Source organism: Oryzias latipes, chromosome 9 (genome assembly GCF_053564925.1).
Source record: "Oryzias latipes strain Hd-rR chromosome 9, Olatipes_Hd-rR_3.1".
In the NCBI taxonomy this organism is placed as follows: domain Eukaryota; kingdom Metazoa; phylum Chordata; class Actinopteri; order Beloniformes; family Adrianichthyidae; genus Oryzias; species Oryzias latipes.
In genome coordinates, this window is record NC_136245.1 from 33,988,482 (window position 1) to 34,010,727 (window position 22,246).

Genomic DNA, 22,246 nt, shown 5'->3' on the forward strand with positions numbered 1-22,246 from the left:
GAGAACATGGTCTGCAGTTGTGAGGACTGCAGGCAGCTTTCATTTCTTTCCAGGGTTTAGTAAAAACAAATAAAGAGACTTGGAGCGGATCAAGATTCAACAAGCTGGTCTGTCAAACACGTGTGTGACGGCGTAGACATGTGCGGCACCGACTGGCGTGGAGTCATTAGTGTTTGTTGATGATGTGACAGGAGACGAGTTTCAGAGTCCGAAGGAAAATCGGAGCAAAACTATGAAACTGAGCAAATAATGATCCAAATCCTGAAGAAACTGTCTGACATGTGAGTCCTTCATGTTTACTGGAGACAACAGTAAAGACAGAAAAACGATTGTGTTCTGGAAAAATAGGAATCAAAGACCCACACCCATAAAAGTTGTGTTTTGTGGCATTTTTCTGATGATGGAGGACATTTGCAAAGAAAATTAAGCTTAAAAAATTACATTTCTAAGTTTATATTTATTTAAATTGTTTCTAAAAGGCTCTTTGAAGAAGATCGTCTTTGTGATGAAGAAAATACACAAGCATGTAAACGGAGAGCTCTCAGCAACAGGGAGGGGAAGGGGTGGGTGGGGTTGCTCTACGCCAGCAGTCCCGCCCACAACTCAGAGGTGAATTTCTGATGAGCTCCTGCCGCTCTGCAGAAACTATGTCCCATAAAACTTTTAGGTTTTGGCAAAATAAAAAAATAAAAACAAAACTGGCATCATCGTAGAGAAAAGACCAGCAGGAAACTGATCGGAAGATGATCAAAGTTGGACTATAAATCCTAAAATTACAAATACAAACATTTAGACTTCTGCAATTTATTTTTACTTTAGGTTTACAAATGTATTAGGAGCTTTGCAGGAAAAATGTGACAAATTCTTAACATAAACTTGTCTGGAGTTGGGACTAAATAAAAACGCTGTCACCTCCTTTGATGAGCTGCCCCCCCCCTTCCAGGATCTATTTACAGCAGTGCCATTAAAGGAGGAGCCGACACCAGATGGGGGCGGCGGCTGACGGGGAGTCAGCAGGTAGAGGACGAAGCACACCTGACATGAAACATGAACACACGCCCCGAACAAAAGCCACTTCAGAAAGATTTCTCCATAATCCAGGGGCGCTCAGCAGATCTGAGGAGTGGGAAAAGTCCCACGTGAAAGCGGCGGGCCGGGCCTCTACCCGGCGCATTAGCAGTAACTCCTGTTTGAAAAGGACTGAACTGCCAGCACAAACACTGGGGGTTACATCAGGCCCCCGCAGAGATGAAAAAAATACCTCCACTTTCATCAACGTGCAATTAATCAGCATCTGGCTGAGCAGGGAAGAACCTGCAGCACTGCCAGCACATGAGAGCAAGCCGCAGAGCGTCCGACCACTTAAGGGACGGAGCGGCGGGACTCAAACCTGCCCTGGACCACAGGCTTCCATCCTGGTGAGGCAAAAACGGGGAAGAAACTGACCCGGTTCTGCGGTTTGGATGAGCAAATCCCTTCATTTAGTTCTTAACTCTCTTCTCCTGGACGCCCACCCCCCTCTCTGACAGAGGTTAGCCTGAAGGGGCCCCGTCACTCTGGAGCCTCCCACCCCCAAAAAGGCTTTGTCTGGGAGGAGTGAGTCAGGTTCAAAGCAGAAACCGGAGCTGACGGTGTCTGCGCTGGGCCGGAGCCAGCAGAGCGGGCCTGCAGGGTTGGAGTAGGTTCAAGCACTGAACAGCATAGAGGGGCGGCAGGGCAGAGCAGAACATGCGTGACCCTTTTTCTGATTCCCCAGACCATTCTGGCCAAACGAATTCACCTGGAAGTCATTTAAAGCTACAGGCAGGTGTGTGGAGCAGCAGGAGTGACCCCGACGCCCCGCTTCAGTACGGCGCCGTCACTCAGCAGCACCCTCCGTTTGACTGAAGGCCACACAAAAGCGGAGCAGGAGTTCAGGGTTTCTCAAGCGAGAAGCGATCGGGTTCACGTCCCGTCCGACATGAGCAGGAACACATCTGGTCCCGGTTTGCAATAAAAGGCAGAGAGACGTGTTGATTGCGATGGCGATGTCTGCCTGTAGTATTTACACAGTTCTCTTTCTAGTGAAGATCAGGCGCTCAGTCACGCTGAACGGCGGCGTGAAAACAAATTGTTGCATGTTTCCTTCACCCTGGTTGCCTCAGTCGTCACACCATGCGCCATTTACCACAAACTGGAGCTTTTCCAGACTAAACAAGTGGAAAAACATGAGGCCAAACAACCGAAGCTTGATGACTGAAATTTCCCGATAAAGTTTTCAGGTCATGAGAGAGAAGGTCATCCAAGTGGGCAGCTGAGTGCGTGGGATTTCCAAACGCTCAGGTTAGAACAGATTCGCTGACTCGGGTCTGACGCAGGCTCCACCACCAGCAGGGCTCGGAGGATTTAACAAGTCTGAACTTGGGTCACCATCTCCATTGCTCCGCTTTTTTTCTTCCTGAAAACACAAATATAAAAAACTTTAATGAGTAACATAGGTAAGAAATAGAAAACAACCGGTCGGTATGGCGTGGGGAATAATTAGTGGTGAATTTTCCTCGCTCCTCACTGTGTTTGATGTCAGGACGTCTCTTCTGGGGATGTGACAGTTCAATGTCTTAACTAACAACTAAAAAATGTCTCACTTTTCCTATTAAGGGGCCCAAATCCACCCACCCATTATCGGGATCTGTTTTGGCCCCGTTAGGGTCACGAGGTTGCTGGAGCCTATCCCAGCCACTGTAAGGCGAAGGCTGGAAACACCCTGTAGGGTGCGCCAATCCATACCTAATTGTATAAGTGTGTCAATAACCCTGACTGTAAAAAACACACACAAAGCAGCAAAACATCCCTTCCTGCTCATGTTCTTCAAACCCGTTTTTCTCTTCTCTTATAAAAATTATTATAAAGTGTTGTGTTAACATGGTATTTACATCATACCAATATGTTAGCTGTGTAATGCTAACACATTAGCCATGGCATACTAATATGTTAGCTTCGTGCTGCTAACATGTTGCCTTTTCCTTGCTAACATGTTATCAGTGTAATGGTTACATGTCATACCTTGCTAACATGTTACCTTAGTGATGCTAATACATTAGCTGTGTCATGCTAACATGTTAGCTTAGGGATGATGACAAAAAAATATTTCAAAAACCACTAACCAAACATAACTTGTCTTGGATGTCCAAATGAAGTTTTGAAATTATTATGGGATGGGACTTATGGCTTGGTGGCATCTTAAATGTGGCGTTCTTCTGTTGCTCGCACATTTTTTACTACAATACTGTGAGAGTATATTACATGAATTGTTGAGTCAACCTGAACAAAACTATATAACATATGATATGACCATATTAGGAAGGTGGGCGTGGTTAACAAAAAACTTCAGTTGCTAAGTCTAAATCCAAACATTTACTTTGGCCGATTCTTATAAAAATTAAACAGACGTTTTTGTCACTCCTGGGCGACCAAAATATAAAATGGTTGCTATGGAGATAAAACCAATCACATGCAGCTATGTTCAGGGTGGCAGAGGTTTAAGAGATGCGTGGCAGCTGCTCAGCCAAAAGGGGGTTGCGAGGGCAGAAGCTGGGGCAGGTAGTGCCTGAGGGACATACAACACTACTCGTGGCTTTCTTCTTTTACTTGCGTTTTAATCTTTCATGTATTTTATCCTAAAGCACTTTGACAGCATTGTAAACTGCTTTCTCCATACATCCAAAGGGCTGCTCTGTTCCCTTTGCATTTATTTTGTTAACTTTAACATTTCTAGGAATCATTCAATAATTTAGAGCTAATCTGTGCTAAAAGTTCTGAATATCGTGATGTTTTAAGCTTCTTTCTCCATGAAAGCCCCCGTCTTTCCTTTGATCTACCCTGTACTGGGGGTGGATGGTGATGGTGCGTGCACACACACAACAGTCTCCTCACTTCATGGAGTCATGACTTTGCTCCGTCGGCCTGTTAAAACCTGCTCAGTAACCCTAGATGTGGAAAGTACCCCGACAAATCTGGCGGTGCGGGGGGGCCCGACTGCCATGCAAACAGCCCTGTAGCATCAGCGCCGCTTTCCTCCAGACAAGATCTGAAACACTGTAAGACTCCCATCCTGCCTCTGATGTTGCGCCGTTGCATCAATGTGTCTGCACTTGTCAGCGGGGCCCAATGTTTGCACTTGTTTGCCGTTCAGCTCCCTCTCTGGAGGATCAGATATCTCCTCGTACTTTGTACGGCTCCCGTTCCCGTTTCCTGGCTGACTTTGATGCGAGCTTGTGCGCCAGCATGTTGTGTGGGTTTGATGCCCCCCCCTCACACCGACGCCGCTCCACACCTGGTGGAGACTTCAAAAGAGGGCAGGTGTGCTCGCTCTCGAGTCCCTGTGACCCGAGGACTGCAGCTCCATCAGATCTCTGATCCGGGAGCCGCTGGAAGCGAGAGGCTCTTAACCCCAGCCAGCGTAAAGACAGAGGGAAAGCCCAGGTGAAGGCTGGGAGCTCATAAAACAGGCCCCTCTTTAGCTTTTATTAGCCCTGTGTTTGTCTGGACTGCAGTCACGACTCGGGTCCCGCAGGGTTTCTGCTACGATCAGATCAGAGAGCAAATTTACGAGTCCCTGTCAGAAGGTCGGGCCGTGGTGGATCTTCAAGGAGCAGGTGGGCGTCCGTGTGTTTGTGCAACATGCAACTTGGAAGGAAATGGGAGGAAAGACCTGGAGCTTTTCCCATCCAAACAGAAACGGCTGATTTATTCCACGTAATGTGTCAGGATGCAGATGAGAAACGTGAAGGAGGATTTCACTGGAACCAACAGAGGTTGGCCTGTGGAGGCCTGAACGTCGCTGCATCAAACGGCTCTATCAAAGGACGCTTCAGGAGTTTGGTGCCGTTAAAAATGCCGCCTGAGACGTAATAACCTGCATGAATTCAGCAGCACACTCACACAGATTGGTTCAGGGGGCTGTAACCTAAGGCTGCGGAGCCACATGTGGCTCTTTGACCCCTCTATTGTCCAAGTGTCCCCAGTGGGGACGCCGTTCTGAGCCAAAACCGAAAAGCCCGTTTCATTTTCATTTTATGGAACATCATTTCTGCAAAGCGGCAGGAGCTCATCAGAAATTCACCTCGGAGTTCTGACTGCTGGCGTAGACCCCCCCCCCTTCCCCTCTCTGTTGCTGAGAGCTCTCCGTTTACATGCTCTCCCGCTTGTGTATTTTCTTCGACACAAAGACGATCTATCTCAAAGAGCGTTTTTGAAACAATTACAACAATTTAAATAAAGAAAAACATGGAAATATAAAAAACGTAGTTTTCTTTATAAATGTCCTCCATCATCAGAAAAATGACACAAAAACACAACTTTTATGGGAGTGGGTCTTTGATTCCTATTTTTTCAGAAAGCAATTGTTTTTCTGTCTTTAGAGTTGTCTCCAGTAAAGATGAAGGACTGTCAGTTCCTTTCATCCCTCCGTTGTGGATCTCTGGTTAAACACCCGCTCTGATGGTGTTTTTGTGTTTTTATTGTTTTCTTGAAAGAAAATTAAGAGTAAAATTACATTTCTGAGTATTTCTTTCGTTGTACATCAGTAGCAGGTGAAAAAAATGCTGTTTAAAAAAAGATGGTATTTGTGACATAGAAAATACTCTGGGCGGGGCCACAGTCTCCCTGCTTTCTGATCATCCACCTGCAGACCAACAGATCCACGAACGTCTCTGTTTTCCTGGTCTGAGCTGGAATCTGGATCAGAACTGGACAGCTGGATAGCTACGATATTGATCACTGTTTTTGTTGCATCGCTAACGTTAGCTTGGGGATGGGAGGGGCTGTAAGCTAGCAGGAGAGGGTGTAAACAGAGAGCTCCCAGTTTTTGGTGGCGGGAAGTGGGGCGGTGTTGGTTCGAGCCAGCCGTCAGAGGGAAACGAAGAACAAAAGTGGAAGAACATGTTTGCTCCTCAGGAACGTCTACAGGAAAGTTTGAACACATTTGTTGGTTTGTTCCTTCTTTGGAATGATCCATTTTTTCTTACATGGGTTGAAGCTGACCTCAGGACTTCAGAGTATTCCCACACTTTGAGAAAGGATGTTTGAAATGTGTATGAATTGCCTACCCTACTCAGTGCCCTACCCGCCAATTTTAACTGCACCCCCCTTAGTACACACACCCCTTCCCCCTCAAAATATACACACATAACACACACACACCCCCACAAACACACATACACGCACACACACATTTTGCAAGGACGGTGGGACCTAGGACCATCTGTCCCCTACCCCTTCTCTGGTGGGGGGAACGGGTCCCTTGGCGGCGGCTGCCGTGTCCCCTGGGTGCCAGTCTCCTGGGCCCGGCGGTGCTCTCTCCGCTCGAGGGGGGGGGGGGGGTTCACATTACACCTGAGCCGGGGGTGTCCGTGTCCCTGGGGGTGGGTTCAGGTCCTTAGCCCCTGGGCGCTGGGCCCCGCCAAACTTCCAACAGTGGCCGAGCCTGGTCGGGCCATATTTACAACACCCCTTGTGGGCCCCCCTTTTTCCCCGGGGTGCTCCCCTCCGGGGTGGGGGTGGCTGGCCCCTGCCTTGCTCCTCCCTGGACCAATCGTGGGCCGGCTGGGTGGCTGCCTGGAGCGCGGAGCGGGTCTCCCTTGGGGGGTCCTGACTCGTACCTGGGGTTGGGGCGGGGGGATGCCCGGAACTCCTGGGTGGTGCTTGTCTGGGGCTGTGGGTGCCCTTCTCGTGTGGGGCCCTGCGATGGGCTCTTCCGTTGCGGCGGGTGGGGTTGTTCTCCTGGTTGGGCTGGGGCACCGCTCTCTTTCCCCCGTGCTTCCCTGCTCTCTGGCTCTGGGGGCCTCGCGGCGGTCCTGCTGGTCCTGGCCTGGGTGGCGGATTTGGTCGCCCGGGGGGCGGTTGTTCCCTGCCTGTTCCCGTGTGGCGTTGGGGGGATTCCGGCTGCCGCTGCTGCTGCGGCGGGGGTCTGGGTGTGGGGGTGGCTGGGCGCTCCTCCTCCTTCTTTTCACATTCCACCATCCATTTTAGAAGAACATAAACACTCACCTGAGCACAGGTGTTAGCTCACCTTTGCACTTATAGTTTGCATGATTGAATGAATGAAATATTTCACACTAGTTGGTTTAAAGGCATAGGTATGCGTGTGTGAACACTATCTGTTTTGTGTACATGTTAACATGTGGACATTTTCACAGCTAGCAGGTGTGTTGATGACATTTCAGTGTGTGTGTGGACAGGCCCCACCCTTTTTTTTTTTTTTGAGCCTTGCCGTAATGATAAACAACCAGTAAACCTGTCTGCTCTATGCTGCTTCATGGTCTTATCCCCCCCCCCTCACTATCACCCCCCGCCTCTCTCTAACATCCCTCTCTCTTCTTCCCTTCTTTCCTTTTCCGTCCGGTCCAACACCAAAGATTTTCAATCATGGTTGAAATTAATAAAGTTTGGCCTCAATTACAAAAGGGGTTTATTCAGACATACCTTTGGTTTGTCTGAAGATTAATAACCCCTCTTGTTAAAGTAAAATATGTCCAACACAAGAGGCCCTCAGCTCTCATCTGCCTGCCCAGCTGTTGGACAGGACAAGTTAAAAAAAAAAACAAAAAAAAACATTAAAATGTGTATGAATGCGTTCCTCACCTGCTTTGTTTCCTGGTTTGAAGTCTGATCATTATTGCCATGGTGACCACGGCACAGATGGAGCCGATTGTGCCCAGGATGAAGCTCACGTTTTCCTCTGAGAAAAATCACACAACAGGTTGGTTGGGTTTTTTTCTTTTAAACTCTCGTTTGTGTTTGAGGACAAAATAAAGAGAAAATCCTTAAAGAGAAAATCCGTCAGTCAGCTTCATCCTCACACCTGCAGATGGAGACGTTTTGGAGAATTAAGTTCTTTCAAATCAGAAAAAGGAATATTTGCAAAAGACATCCAGACTTTACATTTTGCCTTTGAAGCTGAAACATATGAATCCAGAACATTTACTGAACATTTTCATTACATTAACAGCTGATCCCTGAAGAGGCAGACGGGCTTTGCTAACCTGTCAGGTTATTTGTTAAATGAGCAAAAGAAGATTCTGATCATGTCAGGTTTAGGATGGTGATGTGTGAACAATATGTTTGATAAACTAAATACAATGATTCAATTAGAGTGCAAAAAATAAAAACTATAACCTGTTTTCAAAGTATGATCCCTAAGTAGAAAGAACAGATAAAAGTAGTTAAGTAAATCCTACTTGGGTTGGGATTACTTTAGTTCACTTCCTCTCACTTCTTTTCAAGCAATTCTTGAAATTCTTATTTTAAGTGTTTGAAATAAACTAATTTCAAAATCTAGAATCCACATTTAAGCTAAAAGATTTCACGTCATAAAATAATAAAAAGTCAGAATAAAAGTTTGCTAAATGTCTTCATTCTTTGGGATCACTAAAGATCAAAAAAGTGTTTTAAATATCCATGAAATATCTGAAAACTCTAAAAGTGAAATAAAAATAAAAGTCTTGAAGGAGATTTGATCCCTGAAAAACTGAAAGAGCTGAAGCTTTAAAGCGTTCAGAGGAACCAGAGGAGGACCAGTTCTGACTCAAATACCCCCCCACCCCTGAAAAAAATAACAAGTTCCCTTTAATGTGAACAGACGACCCGCTGGATGGAAACCACCTGCCCAGTAGTCCGGTACCGTCAGCGGGTGCTGTCGATCCACCAGAACATGACATCCTATTGAGATGATCGATGTTCTCCTGTAACTCTGCGGCCTTATTCTGGTTCTGGTTCTAATCAACTCCGTCTGCAGCTGCAGAGTGAAGTCAAACTAGAACTCATGAGCAGATCAATCAAACGTGTTGATGGATGCAGAAAATACCTCAAATGACTCCAAACTGAACAGAGCAAAAACGTTTTACTTCTGCGGGACTGAATCCATCCTCCAGTAATTCTGATCCGGTTCTGAACCCGCTGGACTGATGACTGAACTCTTACAGCTGATAATAGGAATCAGAACTTTGCTCAAAAGTCTTCTGTCAGCGCGATCAAGCTTCTCTTTGGTTATACTTGACCAAGGATTTGAACCGCGTCTGTCCCCCTGTGTCAGGGCGGAAAGACGCTCCACCACTGAACCGGTGAAAAGTACACCAGCACCAGCACACACCAGAACCTGGTGATCCTGAGTGGTAAAGACAGCGCAGAGGATCATCGGCTGCCCCCTCCCCTCACTGAAGGACATATACCAGTCACGCTGCCTCACACATACCTCCTCCAACCACACCTCACTCTGACTTTTTACAAATACTAAATCACTGACCACTACAGATGTGTGCAATATCTTGACTTCTGTGCAATAAGTCAATATTTATTATGCTGTGCTCACAGCAACTCATCTCATTCCATTCTGTTTTGTAACATGTTTAAGATTTAACATGGTTCTGTACATATTGTTCATTTGTGTTAAGAGATGTAAATACAGTATTTCTATTTCTATTCTATTTTATTTTATTTAACTTCATCACTCCAAGGCTGCTGCAATGTCATTGTATCCGCATGTACAATGACAAGAAGAATTCTGATTCTGATTTTTAGGGGTGTGTATCAGCAGGAGTCTGGCGATGCGATCCGTACCGCGATGTGAGCCTATGATGCACATCGTATGTCCCTACGATGTGCATCGCGTATCGCGGTACGATCCGTATGGCGATGCATCTCAAGTGTCGGGAGTTAAACATCTGGAGGCCGCTACAAAGCACCACTATCCGGGTTTTTCTATTGAACCGGCAAGTTACGGTTTGTTTCCCATCCTAAGCAGAAACTGAGTGGTGCATAACGATAACAACCATGAGGATGACTGAACATTTAGCATTTAACACGATCGGATTCTCACGAGATCTGGTGGTCTTGGTTCTGCTCAAGGAGGCTCAGCTGGCGGGGCTGCCAACCAGAGTCAGGCAATCAGAGTAAATCAGAGTACATCAGAGGAAGTCAGAGTACATCAGAGTACAGTAAACTGAGCTTGAATTTCTCTGTTTTTTCTTCAAGGCCTGGCCTTTTATTGGTTGAAATGTTGGATTTTATTGAATGAAATTATTTTTGGTTCTATTGTTGTTGAACTTGAAAGGATACAAGCAGAGACATACTTTATCTATTTAAACATCAAGCTTTGGTTGTTCCAGAATCTGTGTTTAAGCAAAACTACAGTTTTTTTCCGTATGAAAAGGTTCAACATTCCAATTTAGCTGCAGTTAATTCTTCAGTAAACATGGAGTTTGTCAGGAATCGATCTCCCCCTAAACCCCTAGTTTTTGTGTTTTTCTGTTGAGGGGTTTGACCTTCAGCGCCAGCGCAAAAGAAAAAACAAAAAAAGGATAAAAAAGTTTTAAGGAACTAAAAGACAAACAGAAGGAAAACCATAAATGTCCTTTAATAAGCTGCAGAACCCACAGCATAAAAATAACACCCAGAAAAACTGCTGGAGTTTGAGGTTAGAGCTCCAAAAACGTCACAATAAACTTTATTGATCCAACAGAGTCGAAACAAGAAAAGCAGAATAAATATAAAGTCTCTAAATGTCTACAATAAAGAACATTAGGATGAAATGACAGTGATAAATCTGCTCAGAAATGGTGCTTTGTGGACTTTTAAAGTCCAAGCCCCGTCAGGAGACGGCGTTACAAAGGAGGAGAGAGGTCTCAGAAGGGGAGCAAAGCTCCTCTGCTCCTCCCTCAGCTGTTCTCTCAGGGGAACCGGAGAGGAGAACCCGGCAGAAACTGGAGAAGCTTTGTCACCGTTTCCTCTGTGGCAGCTGTCACCCTCCCTGTTCTGTCTTTCCTGTCTTTTGTTCTGAGACGCCATTAAACTCAGACATGTAACTCTGTAGCTTATCCGACACACGAGCAGGCCCCCCGTGGTCTCAGGACGGTGACGGCCACCGCTCCAGGTTCTGGTTTGGACAGCCCGACAGCTGGACCTCCACGTCCTGCTGAAGGAGAGGGGAGCCGCTGTCGCTCAGCTCATCGTCTGAACGGAGGAGGTGTTCACACCGATCCGTGACATGAGGATGCAGCATCACGCCTCGCTCACACGCCTTCAACGTGTTTAAGGTCACGAGCGTGGAAGGACGAGCTGTGACAAATCTATATAAAAAATGATTTCAAAGCTGCTTGATCCAAAGAAACCAGAACTTCACTCTGACTGTCCAACTAAAGCCCTAAAACCAAAGAGAACCTAAGAACAGTTTGGGCTTTTAAACCCAATTTGACTTTTTTGTTGTTGTTGCAACAAATAACAGCCAAAAATAAGAATTAAAGATAAAAATAGTTTAAATTAAAAATACGAATAAATAATGGCCAAATGTTGAGCCTTCAGGGTAAAAGATGGAGATCACAGCTTAAAGGACAGAAAAATCCTGTCATTCTTTGCTGAGACACAAAAAACTGCACTGGAAACCCAGTTTGCAGTGGGGAAATGCTGCCACCTGCTGGCAACAGCTGATATTTCCTCTGAGGAACCTGCAGGTGTTATCTTTATTTTATTTTTTTAACTTGTCCTGTCCAACAGCTGGGCAAACAGATGAGAGCTGAAAGCCTTTTGTGTTGAACATATTTTACTGTTACAACAGGGTTTATGAATCTTATGATACACCAAATGTATATTTAAATAAACCCCTTTTGTAATTTCAGCTAAACCTCCTTCATGTTAATTATATTTATAAATATTTTTTTTGTTGGACCGAACGGAAAAGAAAAGGAGGGAAGAAGGGAGAGGGATGACAGATAGGGGGGGGGGGGGGGTAGAGGGTGTGATCACAACTGTCAGGTTAAGATGCATGAAAAATCAAAAATGGGCGGGGCCTGTCCACACACAGGTGTGCAGGTTTTTCTGATGAGAACTTTAGATCTTCTCCTGCCTAAACCCGGATCAGAACAGTTTAGTTGGGTCTGAGCACCGACCTCTGACGCAGTGCGTCCGCTCTCCTGACCACGAGCCGTCATCCAGACACCTGCGTTCTTCTGACCCGAACAGCAGGAAGCCGTCATCGCAGGAGAAGCGGACGGTGTCGCCCTGCAGGTACCGAGTGCCGTTCTTCTTCCCGTTGGTGGGGGCCGGGAGGAAACCGCAGGAGACCACTGCAGCACAAGGTCACGGTCAGAACCAGCATGGTGGAGGGGAAGCAGCTGAACGATTTCAGTCAGAACCAGCAGGTTCTGTGTGTGTAAACGGGCCTAAATGTGCCTTCATTTGACGTTCACGAAGTGACAAAACCGTGTCCAAAATTTGAAATCAAAGTGTCTTCAACTGCAAACAAAATGTTTAAGTTTTGAAAGACAAACTTTTCTAAGCAGCAAATAAAAATAACATTTCATGTTTGTTCCTAAAAAGGTTGTGTTTTCAGAGGCGTTCTCTTGAAGGTCACTTCCTCTCTGTCTTTGATTTTACAGTCTCAACTGTCACAGACCAGACGGTTGGTGCTGATTGGTCTAGATTCCATCCAATCAAATGTCTTTGCCTGGCATTGACGGCGCTTGGAGCAGACGTGGCTGGGTCCAAATTGGAGGGCGGCGTTCTTCCTGGGCCGCTTACGTCACGGCGCCGTGACGATCGCTGTCCAAATTCAACTACTCCTTCAAATGCGGCCAGCAAATACGGCCTTCTTTTTCCAGATTTTACGGATTGGTCTGGCGTATCCTTCTATGCTGGCCATATCCCAGGATGCATTGTGGCCAAACCCGGAGATTTTCTGACGACAATGGCGGACTGTGAAGCGGGACCCGGAGTTGGAGGTAATTACACATTTTTATAATGACACCTCCAAGATTAACAGTTGGATCAAATAAGCCAGGAACATTCTGAGCTCCAACCCGGTTCACTACTCCTCTCTGTTCGGGACTCACGGTTGCTAGGCGACAGGACATTCACCGAGGCCACGGCTGGAATTACCTAAAGCAGGGGTGGGCAATTCCAGGCCTCGAGGGCCGGTGTGTCTGCATGATTTCCAGATAGTCTTGCCCTACTCATGGCTGATTACCTGGTTCAGGTGTGTCCAGCCAATCAGAACATGCCAGAGCAGGGTATGCTGGAAAACATGCAGGAATGCGGCCCTCGGTGCCCACCTCTGACCTAAAGGCTAGACTCGTCCAAATTCCCAGCCGTTCACATTCGACCCACCCGCTCAACGAAGGACACGACCAACGTCGACCGGGAAGGACGCAGTCCTGGACTTTGTGTCGGTTCTGTTCGGTCAGTCTTCCACCATTCTGGCCCGTTTCTCTCTCAGCAGAACCCAAAATACTACACGGTTCTGGTTTAACGTGGACAGCTGGACGCACATTACACATTGGGCTTTTAGCGGGTTCTTGAGCCGTCGTCGCATGACGAAGCCTCAAGACGACATGAACACGTGTGCAACTCGGAGACTCGTTCTGGTGAAAGTCGCGTTTACGAGGCGGCCATCTTTGTTAGACCTCCACAGGAGGAGCTTTCAGGGGGCGGAGACACCTCTCCATCCTCTGACCCAGACTCACGAGGGTGAAGGTGCGACGCCCCAAACTGAAAGTCTGAGACCCTTCTTCCTTGTGCTTTTGCTTGAGGCGTGTTGGTGGAACCTCGTTCCTGCAATTGTTCCGATCAGAAACGTGTGCAGAGATTTTTTCAATGCAGCTGAACAGTTGAAGGACTAAATCGTGTGATTGGACGTCCTGAAGGAGTCGGACGCCGTCTTTTCTCCTCAGAAGGTAATAAACGCCGCCCAAAAGGTGCGGTACCTGGTTCCAGCGCACGCCTGAGGGTCCGATGACCGCGGTAAGCCCCCAACGAGGCGTTTCCCTTCTCAAGGCTGCGAGTGACCAGAGTGTCGTGTTCACAGAACTCCGCCCCTTCTCCCACACACGCCGCCCTCATGTCGGCCACCAAGGGGTCGCCGGGCGTCTCGGGTGGAGTGAAGGCGGGAACGAAAGTGGAGTCGTGACTCGGAGGGAAATAGTAGGAATCCAGAAGGTCGTCTGAGTCGTAGGTGAAGAGCGAGGACGTCTTTGAAATGTTCCCTGAAGAAGAAAAACCAAAATCCAACATTCATTTCCTGGTCTTCACCTCTGTCCACCTGTGCTGTCCCTTCCACGCCTTCTTCAGCTCAAAATCTCCTTTTTCTGCTGCTGTTTTTCTGTCCCACAGTCTGGACTGAAGGAGCAGATTGTTTACTCGATTCTTTCTTCTTCCTGTGCCTTTGAGCAAAAATCTGACCCCCACCGCATAAAAGAAAGAAAAAGAAATCCCAGCTGGAGAAACCGTTAAATCCACGAATGAAACCAAAACACACGTGCAAAGGAAGTTTTAGGATTATTATGGGAGGCCGACAAGACTTACAGGTCGGAGGCCATTTTATGATAAAATGTGAAATTTGGCGTTTTTCATATTTTCCTACAGTTTGGGGGGGGGACTTTTGTCTGAGCGATTTTCGGGACAATTCCTACAAATGCTGAAACCACCAACGTTTTGCTGACCTTTGACCTCTGAAAGGGGCCGCCATCCTGAATTTTCCCCACAGAAAAACAGCTTTGGTTCCTTCAACAGAGTTATCCTCCTTCTAGGGATTTCCATTTATCGCCTCCTAACTCCTCGAGCCTCATGGGGAAGCTACTTTGGTGTTTACGTTAGTAGAACGCCATTAGCTCACGAACGTGGCGTTTTCCTTGTTGTTCGCACATTTCTTTCTGAAACATTGGGAAAATGTACTAAATCAAACGTTGGCTCAACTTAAAAAAAAATGATTTAATGAACAATATGAACAAATTAGGAATGTGGGCGTCGGTAACAAAAAACCTCTGTTGTCAAGGAGATCCAATTATTTACTTTTGGCGATTCTTATGATGATGACACCGACCTGTCCGTCACCCCCAGGACACCAAAACAATAAATGGTTGCTATGGAGACAGACCTATAGGAAAGCCGCCTTTTTTGAAAGAATTTGTTAAGTGCAGCTCTGACCAAGGCGGCAGCGGGAGGGGAGGGTGAGGGGCGTGTCCAAAGGGGGTAATGGGGGTGCAGCGAGGCCAGGTAGGCCGCTCACAGCTCTAACTAATCTTTAACTTTCCTGGTTTTGACCTGCCTTTGTCTTCCTAATGCTTTTGATGTTTATTCGCTGCCTCGTTGTGGCGGCAGCTGCGTGACTTTGCTCGGCGGTTCATCTTCAAGGCCGCGCACGAATAACAACCCTTAAGAAATCAGAATCTGAATTAGGATGAAGGGGAAAACTTCCTCACATGATGCTCCAATAACAAACATGTCCTCCATGTAGGCGCCCCGCCCAAACTGAGGGGGGCCACGTGATTGGTCAGCGGCCTTCAGTGCAAGGAGACCCTGGCTGTGGTTGGAGAATTCTGCGGGAAGCAAGACGGTGGCTGCCAGTGCCCCCCCGTTCAGGTGAACCTCCACGCCAACACCAGAGGAAAACATCACCGAGACGTGATTGGGGGCGGGGCCAAACACGAAAGCGCCTAGGGGGGAGAAGAAGATTCTCAAGCATCTCTAAGGTCATTCATGTGTAATTCCATCTGGACGTTTAGCAGATTATTGCAACAGAACAAACCAATGAGGAGTTCTAGCTTAAATGAGAGGTAAATCTATTTGCAGTGCATCATGGGAGCAAAGGCTGCCATGTCTGAAACACAGGAGAAAGCGGAAGTCCTGACCTCGCAGGTCCATCCATTTGTTCTCTGAGAAGGGCAGAACCTTCTGGTTCCGTAGAACCTGCAGACGGCCGCCCGCCAGACGGACCTCCAACACGTCCGAGGAGTTCTCCCTCATCGCCACGGCGGACAGCTGCGTGGCGTCCGCCAGAGAGCCTTTATGACAGAATCCTTTAGGTTAAATACAGGCGGAGACGTTTGCTCCTCAGAAACTCTCAGGACATGTGAGCTGTTGTCTACATCCAACATCCAAAGACGAGGAGGAAGGTCTTCGACACGAGAAGGCAACTCATCAGGAGACGTGACAGGAAGAATCTGGACCGTGGACTCACCGTTGGGGAGTTTGGCCCGTTCCGTTCTGGCCTGGAGGCTCAGCTCCCCGGAGGACAGAAGCTGATACTCTCCTTTCCCGCTGAAAGTGTAGCTGAAGCCGTCAAACGTTATGAAATGTAGATTCCCGAAAACCAGACCTGCAAAGCACGGAGAAACTCCACTGAGCCTGGGTCTGTCTGCGGCGGTTCCTCCAAACCCACTGAGACTTTTCCCGACCTGCTGTGGGCGGCTGGTATCTGCTGCATCCGCTGGACGGTCGATGGTTGAAGTAGACGTGGCAGCCATCCGACCACAGGCAGCAGTGGTAGAAACTCACAACGTCGTAGAGCCAGTGGGAATAACCCGGAACCCGAGGGGGCTTCTGGTACGGCGGCGAGCCCCAGTCGTGGGCTCTGTCTGGGGTGCTGCCCCCAGCGGAGTCCCCGGTCAGCAGCAGAGAGCCGGAGCCGTCGTAGCAGCACTGCTGCCCCGAGCCGGAGGCGGGCCTGCTCACGGAAAAAGAGAGACACCTTCATTTCAGGTCCCAGAAGAAGCGGCGCTCGGCCCGTCATCAGCCCTACCCGGCCCGGATGCCTCTGACGCAGTGGACGCTTCCAGGGTGGTACGTGCACGCGCTGCCGCTGTCCAGGTTACAGCTGTAATCGGTCTGAAAGGACAAAGTGGTCGTGAAAGACGTGCAGCAGCTGCTGCTGCACCTGGAAGCGGGTAAACGAAGCTCCGGTCCTGAACGTCAGAGGACTCCTGGACATTTTAAAGTCCAACAATCTGGACCCCCCCCCCAATGACTCTTCAGACCAGTTTGGATCCGCCTCACCGTCACCTGTGAAGCCAGAAGCCCCTTCCTCAAAATGTCTACGGTTTTATCGTTCTTCATCGCTCTGGTTCCTCACTTGTCTTTTCTCCCTGGTCACGCCCATCGCCATGACCGCTCTAAACTGGGGGGGCGGGGGGGGGGACGGCCTTCTCTACACTCCATCGTTGTTTCTGTTCATCTATAAAACCATCATGAAAAAGATTCTTGCCGTCTGACCTTTGGGTGCAGCCCCCCACCCCAGCAGGTCAGGTGGATCGACCCCTGAAACCGTCGCCGCCGTCGTCCAGCTGTTTTGTGGTTCTTCTGTCTGTCTGTACTGGAACAGGCCATGCTTGAGACCAGACACGTCTCCACCTGGATACTACTACTACTACTACTACTACTACTACTACTACTACTACTACTACTACTACTACTACTACTAATACTAATACTACTACCATTACTACTACTACTACTACTGCTACTACTACCATGACCACTACTACCATACTACGATGACCACTACTACCATTACTACTACTACCATTACCACCACCACTACTACAAGTACTACAACTAATAACAACAAAAATAATAATAATACAATTACCGTTACTACTTCTACCATTACCACTACTACTACTATTTCTACTATTACCATTACCACTTCTCTTACTACTGTTACCACATAACTTCTAACGTTACAACTACTACTACCGTTAGTACCACCGCCCCATGACTCACGTGAAACCGGCCCGTGTCGGCCCGTGCCTGAGCCAGCGTGCACGGACAGTCCTCCAGCTCATCCAGGACGTCCGGCAGCGTCTTCTCGTGGCGGTCCCACCGCAGACACCTGTCCCAAGCCCAGCCGGCGGGGTCGTCCCTGAAGGCCTGCTCCAGGTGCCAGGCCAGCACGTGACCCGGACTCCAGAGCCCCTCCACATCCCTGGGGATGAAATTACCCGGGGGATTTGAACCGTGCTGAGGAAGTGTCTCTGTGGTGCTGATGCTGCTCACCTCTCCCCCTCTGACTGAAAGCTGGCCGTGATGCGGATGTTCCCCAGCTCCCAGCTGGAAAACTCTGCTCTGGGCTGGGGGTCGAACCCGAAGTCCCCAGAGTTTGGGACATTTCTGCCCAGAGAGTACAGGTAGCGGAGCTCGGCCTGGGGGGAGGAGGTTACTGCCCCTGAGGTCCGGTTGACCTCCCTGTAACCCCACAGCTCTACGTTGACCTTTTCCGTTTGGATAAGCGAGCGGTTCCACGTCGTCCTGAGCGGCCCCGCCTCTCCGGTCACGCCGTAGTTCTGCCACCGTTCTGGATCCACCAGCGTGACCTGGAGCGCCGGGTCGGCTCTGCTGGGATGGACTGACACCGAGAAGAGACAGAGGAAACCGGAAGGTCAGTCTGGAAGCAGGAGATCCTGACAAGAGCCCAGGGACGCCTCAGAGGTCCAAACCCGAATGTTAACCGGAGGAATGGCACCGACAACCGCGTTGGTGTGGTTTAGCATGAAGGTTCCACGGAGAGTTTAGCCTTGAGGTTTTGGTTTCAAACAGACATTCCCACATCTACGACACATTTTTGGTGGATAAAAGAATCTCTCCTGGTTTTTTAACACACTTTTACTTTGCTACTTGGTTTTTGGATTCATTCATCAAGTATAGAGATTTTGTCTCTAGACTTTGTTAAAAAGCATAAAAACTGCTTGATCTCAATTTTTGTAGCAAAAATGACAAAATTCGCTCCTCTGAATTTTGTTTCAGGTTCATAAAATAAGGAGCTGGGGTTGTACTAAAAACAGTTTGTAGTTAAATGAACAGAGTCAATTATAACGTAGAAAATTCATTTTAATTTAATCCTTTTTTATTGATTTGGTTAATTGCTGCGGTTCAAAATGAACAAACAAAAACAGATCAACAATCTAAACCTTTAAATCTTGAAAATGAAAGCAGGACTCTGACAGGTTCAGGTATGAAACAGGAAATCAGACCTGATAAAAACTCTCCTGATCTGTTAAAATCCACTCCGTCCGTTGAGACGTCAAACGGGATCCAGCCCGTCTCAAACAGCAGCGGAGAGACGCAGAAGGCGCCCAGTTTTCCCTCCAGAAAGCCTCTTCGCTGCATTTCCCCTTTGAACCTGCAGACAAATGGAAAGATGAACGTCCCGTCCTGCGTTTATGCCACAACTTGAGATTAGAAACCTTTTGATTTTTCATAAACCGTGCAGAAAAACTTGATCCAGCTCAGATATTTTTAAAACCATCATATTGTTAAATCAGTAAAGCAGAAAAACAGAGAAGTGGAATTTCTTTACTGTTACTGTCATCCAACTCATTTCTAGCTTGGTGCTTCAACAGCAGATCATTATGGGATGTGCAGACATCTATAAAGCGGACCTTTAACTGGTCTGTTGCTGTGCAGAATTCAGATTCTTGTTGTGAAGTAAAGAAAATAACAAAGAGACGCATACGGCGCCGCGTCTGTATCAACCACAGGACAGGAAGTCTCTAAATGTCGACGCCAGCCTGACTGAAAGAGAGAAGAATCAAAGTTTTGGACCAATCGGGAGAACCGGAGAACTAAAGAACGCTCAGCACTTAACATGTATGGAGTAATATTTATGCCACCACGTTAAACACAAGACTTTCTAAGTTGCAAATGAAAATATTAAATATTTGCTTTCACATTTTTGCTTTCATTTTCCCAAAATGTTTTTCACATTTTTTCTTTGCTTTCAAAAAATATTTTTTAAAGTAAAAAAAAAAATTGGAAGCAAAGAAAAAGTATTTGAAAGCAAATATTTAATATTTTATTTGCAACTAAGAACATTTTGTTTGCAACATGGTAGCATAAATATTACTCCATAGACATGGCTAAAAAAATAATTCTAATTCATTCCAATGAAATAATTGTTGTGTTTGACACCCCCGTATTTTCAACTGTAATAAACTTGAATTCTCATGGTTACATGTTATTTTGTAAACAAGATAACTGGTTTAAAGCAATATTAAAACATATTTTGTTATTGCATCACTTATGTTTCCATTGACTATAACGAGGTGATCCCTACGCCAGGCGGCTGGCGTGCCGGCAGACGGAGCGCCGCTGCGGTACGGGGAAGCATCCAGCTCGGGTCGGGCATCCCAAATCCTATGATATTTCTCTTATTTTCACAGACACAATAATAAATAGATCCTTTAGTTTGATTCTTGTTTCCCCTCTTGAATGAATGTGGGTCACAGAGACAGACGTCGAGGCAGAAAGCGGCTTTAGCGGCAGGACGGAGACCGTCCCGGGATGTGAATGAGCCAGACGTGGAGACAAGATCACAATGGTTCTGTAGAGCTTTTTGAAATACATAAATCTGATCTCTCAACATCCTCCATGTCTTCCATGCATTGTAATAAGAAACACGCAGACGGAAATGTGAAGGTATCTGCTGTGAATCCAAGTATTGCTCACATCCATGTTTATTACGAATTATTGATTCGTTCCCACAAATGAATTATTTTTTCACCCGTGTCAGGTCAGGGGCTCCGTACTTAAGAGACTGAAGCAACAAACCACTTTCTCCTCAAAGTGGAGGAAGAGGACGGACAAATGCTGTTTTTCTTTGTGACTTCTCAGTAACAGACGTACACAATTCTCTTTGAGACTGTACAATAACATCAAACACACACACACACACACACACAATCACCAGTGACCTTAAAACAGCTCAGGAAGGCAACGGTGACTTTGAAAGCTCTCCATGGACGTGATCATTAACCAGAGGAACGACACAGAGCAAAACATTTTAAAGCTCAGTCGTTTCTCATGACCACAAAACGACCGTTTATCAGTTCAGTCCGTCATGTTTTGTATCCGCTGTTTTTTTTTTTTAACCCTTGTGCTATCCTAGGTACTTTAACATTGGGAGTTGGGTCATCTAGACCCACTAGACAGTGCTCTGAACCTTTTTTCTTCAATGATTTGTGATCTTCACTGGTGTCCATGGATTACATGAAATCTTTCCACCTTTATCCACCTTTGTCATGGTAGGGAGAACACCTCAATGGAAGTGGGGGGTCATTTTGACCCCTCAAGATTGCACAAGGGTTAAAGCTCTCACGCGGCTACCAACCAAACTGAAACCTGGACTTTGGCTTGACAACATGTTGGTCCTGAATCAGCGTCTTTGATGAGGGGAAAGTGCAGCAGAACCGGACCGCTCAGACCTGCAGAAAAGGTTCCCTCCAGGGTTGAGGTCCAAGTCCTGGATCCTGAGGAGTCTTCCTCCCAGCATGGAGCTGGAGTACGGAGACACCTGGAAGCAGGACCGCTGGAAGTCTGCGCAGCAGCTCTCCAGAGACACGCATGATGCACGGCAGGAGCATTCCTGAAGGACGGTCCCGCACCTCCCTCTGCATGTCGGACCTACGGCAGAAACATCTGTGACCCCAGAGGATCTGTGGGATCAGATCAGCTGATTCTCACAGATCTGTCACTTACCGGCTGTTTCAGTGGAAGAAATAAACCAAAGTCCCCAAACAAACAAAAGAGCTCTCATGCTTCTCGTCTTGTTTGGTGGGATTGAGGCAAAGGTCAGAAGAAAGTCGGATTCCTGTGACGTGGAGCTGTAAACAGGGACAAAGGTCGCAGAGAAAAGTCTGCTCACAGGTTCAACTTTCTGTGACACAAAACAACAACACCATTTTCTTTTCTTTTTTTTAAAAATAAATTTACATAAAAATGACCCTAAAAAATTATTTAAAATTTGAAATCTGTAGCATAATTAAACATAAAAATCAATTCCCAAAATGCTTTTTCATTTTCAAAACAACATTTTCAACACAGCTCATTCTGTCACTTAAGTAAAATGATAAAGAAATGGTATTTGACATTTCATTTTCTAAAAGTTCTTTATTAAATGTGTAGCAAAATTCAATTAGAAATATCTGATTTGACAATTAAAATGGGACAGAAATGATTTTCCATTTTCACAAAGACTTAAAGATAAAATTAAAAATCAATTCTCTGGATTGGAGAATTTCCATTCAATGTTAAATATAAAATTAGCCCAATAAAAAGTAGCTGATGGAACAGAAACCAAGTTATCTTGGAACAAAGATCTGATTTTAGAGTTCAACTGTTTAGTGGAGGTGAAGCAGAAAATACCCAGAGGGGATTTGAACGCATCAGGAGGATTTAGAGTCAAAGGAGGAGATCTGCAGAAAGCGCTGGAAAACATGTCCAAACGGTACGGCTTCAAACACGCCAATGCTTTCGGGGTTATTGGAATATTACATGCATAATTTGAATAGTTGACTGAGGAAAATTATGCCATTATTAAACCAGTTAATTAAAAACTGTCTTGTTTTTATAAACAATATTATGTTTATTCCAAATAATACAATTCTATTGAGAAAGATTGTGTTTGTAAATCAATGCCCAACCTGTTGATGGAAGTTTGAAAGTTTCAAAG

At 46.7% G+C, this 22,246-nt stretch overlaps 1 protein-coding gene across 1 annotated transcript; it reads right to left on the reverse strand.

Annotated features, from left to right (window-relative positions):
- Positions 1–437: 437 nt before the first annotated feature.
- On the reverse strand, positions 438–22,236 carry LOC101170683 (sushi domain-containing protein 2). The gene is made up of 15 exons (XM_078953344.1): positions 22,218–22,236; positions 21,274–21,398; positions 21,000–21,198; positions 18,771–18,919; positions 17,797–18,145; positions 17,524–17,725; positions 16,544–16,629; positions 16,200–16,468; positions 15,983–16,120; positions 15,654–15,806; positions 15,225–15,458; positions 13,731–14,009; positions 11,919–12,095; positions 7,621–7,717; positions 438–2,437 (listed from the first exon to the last, which is right to left on the reverse strand). The coding sequence occupies exons 2-15, from the start codon at positions 21,329–21,331 to the stop codon at positions 2,386–2,388; spliced, it is 2,442 nt and encodes an 813-aa protein (XP_078809470.1). The 5' UTR covers positions 21,332–21,398; positions 22,218–22,236; the 3' UTR covers positions 438–2,385.
- Between the last annotated feature and the right edge of the window lie 10 nt (positions 22,237–22,246).